The sequence below is a fragment of the Neolamprologus multifasciatus genome, chromosome 5 (assembly GCF_963576455.1).
Source record: "Neolamprologus multifasciatus chromosome 5, fNeoMul1.2, whole genome shotgun sequence".
Lineage (NCBI taxonomy): Eukaryota > Metazoa > Chordata > Actinopteri > Cichliformes > Cichlidae > Neolamprologus > Neolamprologus multifasciatus.
This window is the reverse complement of record NC_140443.1, coordinates 4,201-15,404: the sequence shown is the minus strand read 5'-3', so window position 1 is coordinate 15,404 and position 11,204 is coordinate 4,201. Positions and strand designations below refer to the sequence as shown.

Below are 11,204 nucleotides of genomic sequence, written 5' to 3'. Positions count from 1 at the left end.
TGGTATGCTATCAGTGTTTAGTGATAGCAAACTGTGGTATGGAGACGACTGTTTATAATATTTCTAGTGATACTCGAAAGGTCTCATCAAGTCCCGATTTAATTCGATTTATGCTGTTATCAGTGTTTGAATGATAGCATGGCTGTGGTGTCATATCAATGTATGCTCTCAGTGTTTGCTGATATCAAACTGTGGTATGAGGACCACTGTTGGTAATCTTTGTAGTGATACTCAGAAGGTCTATCTTATAAAGTCTTTTTTTTAAATTTAGACCTGGTTTAATTTTTAAACCCTAACCCCCAGTTGAATATTTGTATATAATCCCTGCAGCTGTCAGACTCTGTAACAGGCGTCACCAGCCTTTCTTAAAACTGAGAGGCATATGGTCACCTGCTCATCCCAGTGAGCTGAACTGGTGCTCAGCAAGCTTTCTGCTATTGTTGTGGTTCTGATGACTCAATTTCCTCTCTCCATCGCTCTCACTCATGTGTATGTGTGCCAATTATGCCTTGTGTTTTAGAGGTGGCCCTTCCTGCTTGCCACTGCCAGTTGCACCTGGGATGCTTAACTCACCTGTGAGAAGCTGGAGTACAACAGTCGTTTGACGCCTGATTGTTAAACTGTAAATCATTAGTAGAATTGGGTCTTCAATAAAAACATGTTTGTTGTCTTTTTGTTCCTTTCTGCGCAGGAAACCAGACCTTGCAAGTGAGTACCCTGACACGGTTATTTGTAGAGAGAGTGAAAGGAAGCTGTGTCTGAGCATTGAGTGGTGATTGTTTTAATGAAAAACAAACTATCAGGACAAAAACAATCAACCCGATCACTGATCAGTGAGATTTAATTCCACCAAGTAAAAACACTCCAAAGAAACGTTTGCTTCTGTCACTTCAGTTAATAATTTATTGAACAATAATCCAGTTATTGATCTGTGAATGAATGAACTAATGGATGTTAAATGTCAGTTACTGATTGTAATTATGCAGATCCCTTATACCACAGATGATTTTCCTTAAACTGAAAATTAGATAAAATTTCAGTTGTGACTTCAAACACTTTCACGTTAACACACATGTTCATGTTTACACATTGTTTTTCATGTGGTCATGTGCTTTTGTGGACTGGGTTTCCCTAAAACAAACTTTGTGGTTGCATGTCATCGAAGACTTTGCTGATGCTGTCATAACCATGGAAACCACACTTCCTGCCAGCAACCCTGCAGCCAAAGGTTAGGGCATCTTGCAAACTTCCACCTATAGACAGAAAACATTGATCTTTTAAATTAATCAGTCCTCAGGTGTTACTGATTTATTTTATTTAAAAGTAAAGGGGAATTAAAGGGCATTACTATGTGTTAACAGACCTCTCTGCACTGAATCATATCTGTTATTAATCTCTGTCTCTCTTCCACAGCATGTCTTTATCCTGTCTTCCTTCTCTCACCCCAACCAATCACAGCAGATGGCCCCGCCCCTCCCTGAGCCTGGTTCTGCCGGAGGTTTCTTCCTGTTAAAAGGGAGTTTTTCCTTCCCACTGTCGCCAAAGTGCTTGCTCATAGGGGGTCATATGGGGTTTTTCTCTGTATGTATTATTGTAGGGTCTACCTTACAATATAAAACACTTTGAGGCTGTTGTTGTGATTTGGTGCTGTATAAATAAAAGTTAATTAAAGGGAAGTTTGATTAACAGTTTTAATTTAATTAACAGTCTTATTGTGATGGTCCTGTGTCGAAATGTTTTCATCTCATCTGTTCCTCCGTGGGGTCATGGGAGCAGGTCACCGACTAATCAGAACAGTCGTGATTGGGTTCCTGGCTGCTCCAGTGTGCATGCCAAAATAGGACCCCAAGTCGCACAGCTTGTGGATAGAAAACTGTCTGTCCATGGGTGGATGAGGCATGTTGTATAAAGTTTTGAGTGCTCAAGTAGCGTAGAAAAGGATTATATAAGAGCCAATCCATGTACACTTACAACAACGGATATATGTTAAAACAGGTTTTGTTCTGGCGTGTATCAGGATCAGCACTTTATTAATGAAGCTTTTTGCTACAGAATACTGAGGTTTTGCTGGCTTCCTGCTACATAGATGTTTAAAAGTCTCACCCTTGGACAGTGTGTAGATGACAGCGGCGTTGAAGGTGTCCCCAGCCCCAAGCGTATCAACGAGACTTTCAGGAGGAAATGCATCAGAATGAATGATCACACCATCAGGACCCAAAGCATCAGCTCCTTTTTCTGCCCAGGCACAGATCAGGATGGCCCTGAGGAAGGATGGCGTCATATTTTTATTTCTATGGTTGTTACTAATGTTACACTGCTGACCTGTGACCACTCACCCCTGTTTGACTCGACTGTAAAGTCCTTTCAGGGCAGCTTCAGCTGACTCAAACCCAAAATCACGAGCAACGTCCTTACTGACAAACACCTAAAGACATGAAACCGCGATGAACTCGCAACACGTGACAGAAAACATGCAATAATATTTTGTCTGGTAGAGTGGGCAGTTCATGTTCTCCTGGTTCTGGCACAGAAGCTCTCACCACATCGCCATGAGGAAACAGCTGGTACAGCGGCTCTCTGGTCTTCTCTATCTCCACGGAAATGGTGATCTTCTGTTGCTCTGGCAACATGCTGTTATATCGCTCTACCTGCTGGATCATCTTCACCTGCTCCTCTGCGTTTCGGCCCTACAGGAGTTAAAGTGTGACAGCAAACAAACAAGATTTACAAGACAAAACGGTTTCCAGTGGGTTAGAGTGCACTTTTGTTTAATGAATTAATCATCATTGATCAATTTCAAATTAATGTTGTTGTTTTTTAAGTCTTCTGGTGAAAATATTGTTTCTAAATGAGCACAAACCTCTGAGGAGTGCAGGCTGGAAAGGTGTTAAGATGGTGACAGGTGTTTTCTGATTGGTTACTCATCATTAACAGGTTGTGTTTATGATCTTAATTTAAAATTCTGATTACCAATGTCAGTTTAATACTAGGTTAGGTTGGCTCGTTTACTGGACTTTACTCACCTCCCAGTGGATCCACTTGAACTGATGAAGGTGAACTTTTGAAAAATCCTCTGCTGTGACATCTGGAAGGTTCCTGACAGACAGGAAGTGAGGTCAGAGCTTATGGCCATTTTTTCTGGATTCTCCCTGCATCTAGCAGATTCATGTTAACCTTCCTATCACATCATTATGACACCAAACCAGCAGGACTGGTAAACTGCTCTGCTGTATAAAATTAGGCAAATAACAAGGCCTTAATCAAAGTCAGAAATTCTACATTTTCAGAGCAGGATTTTGAAATGATCTTACAGTCAGTACACCACGATTGTTTGATGAGGGCGGCCATTCCTCCGCCGCGTATCTTGCCACTGCCCGGAGCACTTCGCCCGCTCTGAAGACCCCGTAGCCATCTGGTGTTATCGGGTGTTCTCTCCCCCAGCCAGTATTTTGCAAAAACACAGTATGGAGCACTCCTGACTTTTGCGTGGAAATTCGAGCATGGAGTTCGTCTATTTTATTTTCCAAAGACTGAACATTGGCAAGGAGTATGACCGGGAGGGTTAACCTTCTTTTGCTAACCAAGCGCCTTCGGTCAGCTCCTCCCCGTCTGCTGCACCTCCGCTTCTGCTTGTTGTTCCCAGGAGAGCCCCCTGCCTCATATTTTGGGGGGTTTAATAAATTTGGGCAGATTTCCAGAAATGACAGGTGCGCCATCCAAAGTGGGATGGATGCCGTCTCTCCTAACAAGACCAGGTTTCCTCCAGAAGGTTTGCCAATTATCTATGAAGCCCACATCGTTTCTGGGACACCACTCAGACAGCCAGCAATTTAAGGAGAACATGCGGCTAAACATGTCACTCCTGGTCTGATTGGGGAGGGGACCAGAGAAAACTACAGAGTCTGACATTGTTTTGGCAAAGTTATGCACCGATTCAACATTGATTTGGTGACCTCGGAATTACGTAACCGGGTGTCATTACTGCTGAAGTGAATTACAGTTTTACTGAACTCATGTTTACATTTAGCCAGCAGTTTTAAATTTCCCTCAATGTTGCCTGCTCTGGCCCCTGGAAGACAAAATAGACCGAAAACAATTTTTTGTATTTGCTGTAAACGTGTTTATATCTGCTGAGGGGAATGCTGGATTACAGGCAGAGGTGGATGGTGTGATAAACTTTCACTCTTGTACATTTACAATAATTTAAAGAGCTTGGAAAGAAAACCGTGTGGACTTCTTTACGTTTCTCAACACGTCTCACCTCTCATCCGAGATGCCTCTTCAGTTCTAAGAGCAATTGGTGATTTTTAAGACCTATTGGTAGTGTCCCTAAGAGGGTGATGGACCCACTGTTGATCATATATGCAATCACATGAGCCAAGATGAAAAATGAGCATGGGTCACCATCAGCCAAGGTTTTGGGTGAACCCATTGTGAGACCTTGCCCCACCCTATCATGTCACAATAATGAATTCATTAGTTTTGTTGCAGGTCAGTTTCAAAATGTTGTCAAAATAAAAATATACTGAGAACTCAGCCTCTTTAAAAAAAAAAAGGCCTGTTGCCTTTACTGTTGCAGGCCAGAGTGAAAATAACCCCTAGTGTTAAAAGCTGAGGAAACTTGGAGGACAAAAAAATAACTGTTCAGAGAAGATGAACAGTATCTGAAAGTCACGTCCTTAAGGAAGGGGAAAAAAGCAAAGACCTGACAGATAATCTGGAAAATTTGTTAAAATTTGTTTTATTAGTTTTAATCTTTTAACTTTATGCATCAAGCAAACATTAAATTATATGCAACATTCTCTGACTGCAAGAAATTTAACATTTAAACCTATTTTCTGCACATTCCAGCACATAAAATAAAATAGTTTTTTTTGTGTTTACACTCACTCTTTCAAATAGGTGCAAGTAAAAGTGGGGTAGGCGGATGTTTGCCTTGGTGCAGGTGTGTCTCAGCGGTCAGTGGAAGAATCCGCGAGTTTGTCTGTGAATTTCCTTCCCATTCCCTGGTAGCGTACTCAGTGCTTGCTCGGATGTTTAGGGGTTTTTTTCGCTGTAAAAAGAAGTTTCTTCCCACGCAGTGAACAGCAGAAGCTAATGTTTTTGTCACTTTTTACGGAATCAAACTCAGAGTAAGGTCAGTACTTCCACGCTTTAAATGCTGCGCGGTCATACTCGCTCCCAGACTCAATATATTATCCATTCTTGATCTGCACGCAGCTGTTGCCACGAACGTTGCACTCGCTTACGTCATTGTCATGAGACACCCTCACAAAAAAATCACGGTTTTAGTAACACAGTAACGCAGGGTGATTACGGGAAAGTAACGGTAATCTAATTAGCTTTTTTGCAATAGTAATCCCTTACTTTACTCGTTACTTGAAAAAAGTAACCAGATTACAGTAACACGCTACTGCCCATCTCTGGTGCCCACTGTAGAAAAGCATACTTTGGTGTTTATTGCAACAAGACGCCATATTAGGCTTCAAGTGTGATCAACAACACCTGCACAGTTTTGCTTATCTTTGCTTATTCTATTTATAGTGGAAGAAAACCCATACAGACTGACTTTTGATTAATAAACTTGTTTATACTTTGGCAGAAATTTAATAATTTATGATGAATTATCCCCAGAAACCACTGCAGAGCTAACAGAAAAGTTTGTGACAAGGCTCAGCGCGAAAAGGGAAGCTGCTTTATAAACAGTTTACCTACCTGAAGGTTTTACTGACTGCTTCACGCTTTTCTTTTGCTCACCTAACATTCGATGTGGATATCTCAACCAGGACATTTTTTAACAGAAACTGGAAATGAATGAGCTACAGTGGTTGTTGAGGTCAAAACAAAAAGAATAACAACGTCATCAGTTTCCTCTATGTGACCTTCACACAAACTGCTCTAGGAAACTCCTTTAAAGAGTTTGGTCCACTTTTTCCAACTTCGCCTCTGACCTGATAAAAGTCATCTGTTATTCACCTCATCTGATTGATGGAGCCATTTCTCTGCAGTGGCTCATGTGCCCAGTTGTCATTAGACCAGATTTAGGCTGGCATTTAGGTTTTCATGCTTCCTGATGGCAGATTCACTAAACTCATCAGTGTATTTGTTTCATCCACCTTCAGCAGCCAATGGATGGAGCTTAGAGTCTGAGAGGGCGTGGTGCAATCCAATCAGTAAAGCCTCACCTGAACCACTGATGGGTTTGTTCAGGTGACCAGAAAGAGAATCAAAAGAAACGGGAAAGATTCTGCAGAATTTTATTTAAAAATGTATTTTTGTCAAAGGGAAGACTGATTATTTCACTGCTGTGCTGATTAGCCGGGCATGATGTGAGAAATAACACACTGATCAAACAGGCTGGATGAAAACCTCGATCATTGTAATAATCATTATTAATTAATATCTAACGTGAGCTGTGAAAATCGCAGCTCTTCGACGACCTGATGCCTTACGTATCGGAGAGAACGACGGTTCGAGTTCCAGTGGATGGACAAACCACACAACAAGCACATGGAGTTTGACCTTCGACCTGCAAAACCACCGCTGACACGTCAATGTCCCGCTGCGAGAAGTCAGCCATGATGAAACTGACAGAAAGACAGACAGGAAAGATCATGTCCCCTCGAAAATAAAACTCTGGCAGAAACCCGAACTCTGACTGGCAGAAGGGGAGGGGCGGAGCTCCTCTACGATGACCCTGAAACAGATGCCGTTAGTGACACAAACACACCTGTTCATGTGCAGGATGGTGCGACTTCCTGTGCTGGTGTTGCTGATGACCATGGAGGCTGGAAGGAAGCACTGAGGGTGCTCAGACAGCAGAGACACATCGATGCAGTACTTCTGAAAATCTTCCAAAATAAAACTACAGACAGGTAACTGTTTACACTGACTTGGCTTCCTGAAACACAAATCCTCCACGTGGCAGACAGAAAAATTAAAGTCAGAGGTGGTAACAAGTATGTTAGTAATGCACTTTTTGACTGGATGTTAAATAAAGATGATAAATCTCCTGTTTTTAGTGCTCAGGTGAAACTGATGGTGAACAAAGAGCTGGCTTTTTTTTTTACCCTTTGAAGAGCACTTTGTAAATGTGAGCACCAGAGGAGTTTCCCCCTTTGTGCTTCACCACAGCTTCAAACATCAAGAACCTTCTCCACACCTTTAACCTGCTTCATTTACTTTATTACTACTTTATGCAAAAATGACTGATTTCTTGGCAACTACAATATTTTCGTTCAACCTTCCTGTGATAGAATGTGAACTCGAAACTTAAAAATATAACCTGAAAATATTTTGGTAAAATAACAGAATCTATGGTTTACAGATGTTTACAAGTTTTACTCCTCAGCCATTAAAGGCTGATGTGGTATTGCTGTCACCCTGCCAGGCTGGCAGCATGGACGCCTAGGTCTGTTAACGTGATAATTTGAGAATCAGGCATTGTAAGATTTTAAAATTCATATCTCGCGTGCATTTGCTAAAATTCTCTAACAAGTTAGAATCTCAGGTTAAGGTAAGAGGTCCAGTTTCCTCATGAATGTAATAAGAACGGAAGTCACTTTCAAACTGATGCCACTGGTGCAGTTATTAAACATCGTGAACGCTTTCCAGTCTCATCAACTTGATATCGGGGTTAAAGTATGAGGTGAAGTTTAATGAATTTTGTCAATGCAATAAGAAGGAATTAACTTCGAATTTTTAAATTTTCATCACACAAACACCTAATTAAAGACTGGTGGCTGCCAGTATCATTTTTATTTATACTGCTAAAAATTAAAGCAATACTTTTTAATCAGAATACAGTCAGTTAAACAACTGAGCAGATAAATATCCCAGATAAGTAGCAGAAAGTCTTTTATTTCAGTAGGTTGATAATGTTCATTTCTGTGTATGTGTGTGTGTAGAATCTCCAAAATACCACAGTTTCAGTAAAAAACTGTGGTATTAACAGTCTGGATTCTGCCCTCAAACATTGATGACTGTGCATTTCTTGTATTTCTGAACAAATGGATTTATTGATGAGCATTTGAAAAGGACTCACTTGGCCACAGGACCAGCTGACAGGGAGCCCATGAAGGCACAGGGCGCTCCGAGCAGCGACAGCACTGTGCATGAGTTTGAAGCATTTCCTCCCCGCTGCCAACGCTGCGACAGACATCTGCAGGTACAAAGTGATGACATCATCCATCAGAGGGGCAATCATTAATTTTCAATACTGATAGAATAGAATAGAATTAGAATAGAATTCAACTTTATTGTCATTGCACATGCACAGGTACAGGGCAACGAAATGCAGTTTGCATCCATCCAGAAGTGCTTTAGCCATGATATAGATATATTACAATATATATTAGCAATAATATAGATATGTAAGTATATTACAGAAATGGGTCTATTATGGTATGTTATAATGTACACGGTATGAAGTATGTTATGAATATTCTATAACTATAAGTAAGTACAGGCTGTAGTGAGTACAAGCTATGTACAGGCTATGAACAGGATATAAATATGAAATAAAAACTATACAGAAATCTGAGATATACAGTTATACAGAAATGTGAACTATGCAAGTTATAAACAGTTGTAGGATTAAAAATTATCGTATGTACAGAATGATTATTTACACAGAGCTATACAGTAGTGCAGTTAAGATAAGTGAGATATGTGGATAATTTCTACAGAGGCTGTATAAAGTGCTAGTGGTTGTGAGTGGTGGTTCAGTCCATGTTATTATTGTGTGATTGAGGGTACAGTTGTCCATTGTGTGTGTAGGTGGTTGTGGGTGTGTGTATGTTCAGTGCATGAGTTTAACGTGGGTCAGATGTCAGGAGGCAGAGTTCAGGAGTCTGACAGCTGTGGGGAAGAAGCTGTTCCGGTACCTGGTGGTCTTAGTCTGATGGCAGGAGTGATGAAAGGCTTCATGGAGTCAAACATTACACACAGAAACAAAAAGAAGCTGCTAACGTTAAAGTCAAAGGAGTGTGTTTCTCATCGCCAATGAGAAACAAGCACCATTGCATCACGAACAAAGTCATTGTGGCAGAGCAGTGGGTTCACAATGTCAGGGGAGCCTCACACACACAGCTGTTCCCCAAGGCCTAATCATGTCGCCCCTATGAGTAGGATCTCAGAGAAGTGAGGTGTGTGCTATACAGGATAAGTGAGGAGCACTGAGCTGGAGAGAGTGGGGGTGAAAAGCCTGCCACTCAGTATGCTGTATGCTGTTTTACTCATATAAAAACGTTCATGTGCTGGAGAAACTGTCAGCCTGCAATCCTTGCTACAGTTATCGACCACACTTAAAAGCAAAGGGTTGGGGGACAGCCGGGTCGTAGTCAGGTTAGTGCCAGGGCCTCAGCCAGGAAAACTTAGATAATAGAAGATCAGTCCGCTTGGCCTCATTCACACGAGTGAAGAGAGCAGGAGAACCAGTGATGCTAATGTCCTCATGTTAGGAGAGAGGTAAAAGATGAATTCTCTTCTTCAGATTAGTGACACCCCTGTTTGTGGGGTTAGGGCTTGTTGCAGCACCAAGGAGATGCATTAATATCATTTACATCATATTCTGGCTTTTTCATTTTTAAAATAAAAAACTAAACGGAGTATCAAATGTCTATAGTGTTGCACTGAAATCTGTTACGTAATGAAAGTGTGACCTTTGCCCACACGTTGACCTAAAAAAACTGCCAACCCTGACACCTAAACATCCCCAAAAACCCTTACCCGTAAACCCCTAAACCTGACTGTATGCAATGTCACAGTAAATCGATTTTTAGAGATCCACTTCTCTAAACAGCTGGTTCAACATAAGCTGTACCAACCTGGAGAGTTAGCTTGCATATTAACATATTAACCTGCTCTCAGCTTTAGCCTGCAGGCTAACCTGCTGTCAGAATTGACCTGCAGGCTAACCTGCTATCAGCTTTAGCCTGGATGCTAACCAGCTGTCAGAATTAGCCTTGATGCTAACCTGTCAGCGTTAGAGTGCATACTAACCTGCTGTCAGCTTTAGCCTGCAGGCTAACCTGCTGTCAGAATTGGGATGCAGGCTAACCTGCTATCAGCTTTAGCCTGCAGGCTAACCTGCTGTCAGAATTGTCCTGCAGCTTAACCTGCTGTGAGTTAGCCTGGATGCTACCCTGCTGTCAGAATTGGGATGCAGGCTAACCTGCTATCAGCTTTAGCCTGCAGGCTAACCTGCTGTCAGAATTGTCCTGCAGCTTAACCTGCTGTGAGTTAGCCTGGATGCTACCCTGCTGTCAGAATTGGCCTGCAGCTTAACCTGCTGTGAGTTAGCCTGGATGCTAACCTGCTGTCAGTGTCTTCTTCAGGGTATTTGTTCACCACGTTGATGATGTCGAGACACACCAGCCCCACACATAGAATCTTCTTCTGCTGTTCCATGCTGGTCCACACAATGACAGACACACACACTCTCTGTGATCCGAGGGTGTTAGAAATGCACACTCAGCTGGACTTTGAAACACTTCCTCCCATGATTCCCTCAGAGTAGTGATGCGCGAATTATGAACGAATATTCGAGAATCACTTTACTGACTCATGAATCATGATTCACAAGCCCATCTGACTCACTGACTCATCCCTGTTGCTGTTAGCAGCAATGTATCTAGCTTATAATTAAAATTGTGGAGAAAAACAACATCCAGTATCTTAACAAAAAATTTCCTGCTCTGAACTGGAAGAAAAAACCCTGAGTAGAAGCTCACATCAAGAAAATAGCTCCTCGGTTCACAGTAGCATCGCTCTGCTAACATGCTAACAGCACATTTGAGCTACTCACCCCCTCCCTCCTGTGCCGAATCATAGAGCGTAAGCGAATCACTCAGGACTCACTCACCCCCTCCCTCCTGGCTCACAGCTTCTTCTTCTTCTTGGTTGGCAACCAATGTTAAGGCGCATTACCGCCCCCTGGCTCACATTTCAGTGGACATTTAGATGAGAAAATATATATTTAACGCATTTAAGGAAAATACTAATAAAATAAAAATAAACAAAATAAATGTTTATTTAGCAATTTTGATAGGAAAATTTAGATTTAGATTTTAGAAATGTTTTTGGTCTTTTTTTCTCTATAAAATAGTTGTTTTCTTTTAGAATCATTCATCTTAGCAGTAGGATTTACATGAAAAGAGAAACAAATTACGTTTGAGTGAAAATGTACATTTTTTGCACTCTCT

General features: G+C 41.5%; 1 protein-coding gene across 4 annotated transcripts; it reads right to left on the bottom strand.

Moving 5' to 3' along the window:
- Nucleotides 1–823: 823 nt before the first annotated feature.
- khk (ketohexokinase) lies at nucleotides 824–10,948 on the bottom strand. 4 transcript variants are annotated; one of them, XM_085160722.1, is made up of 9 exons: nucleotides 10,316–10,948; nucleotides 8,045–8,161; nucleotides 6,731–6,851; nucleotides 6,453–6,587; nucleotides 3,024–3,096; nucleotides 2,541–2,687; nucleotides 2,337–2,425; nucleotides 2,104–2,261; nucleotides 824–1,253 (listed from the first exon to the last, which is right to left on the bottom strand). In XM_085160722.1, exons 2-9 carry the CDS (start codon nucleotides 8,127–8,129, stop codon nucleotides 1,132–1,134), a joined length of 930 nt encoding a protein of 309 aa, XP_085016848.1. In that variant the 5' UTR covers nucleotides 8,130–8,161; nucleotides 10,316–10,948; the 3' UTR covers nucleotides 824–1,131. The 4 variants fall into 4 exon arrangements, with proteins under 4 accessions (XP_085016848.1, XP_085016843.1, XP_085016847.1 ...); XM_085160717.1 differs by having other exon boundaries at nucleotides 6,731–6,865; nucleotides 10,316–10,946; XM_085160721.1 differs by lacking the exon at nucleotides 6,731–6,851 and having other exon boundaries at nucleotides 10,316–10,851.
- Nucleotides 10,949–11,204: the final 256 nt, after the last annotated feature.

Coding starts and splice junctions, on each gene's coding strand:
- khk (XM_085160717.1), bottom strand. CDS start 10,410: ATGGAACAGCAGAAGAAGATTCTATGTGTGGGGCTGGTGTGTCTCGAC. Junction 6,588..6,730: donor ACCATCCTGCACATGAACAG/GTGTGTTTGTGT, acceptor TCTTTCTGTCAG/TTTCATCATGGCTGACTTCT. Junction 2,688..3,023: donor TCAAGTGGATCCACTGGGAG/GTGAGTAAAGTC, acceptor TAACTCCTGTAG/GGCCGAAACGCAGAGGAGCA.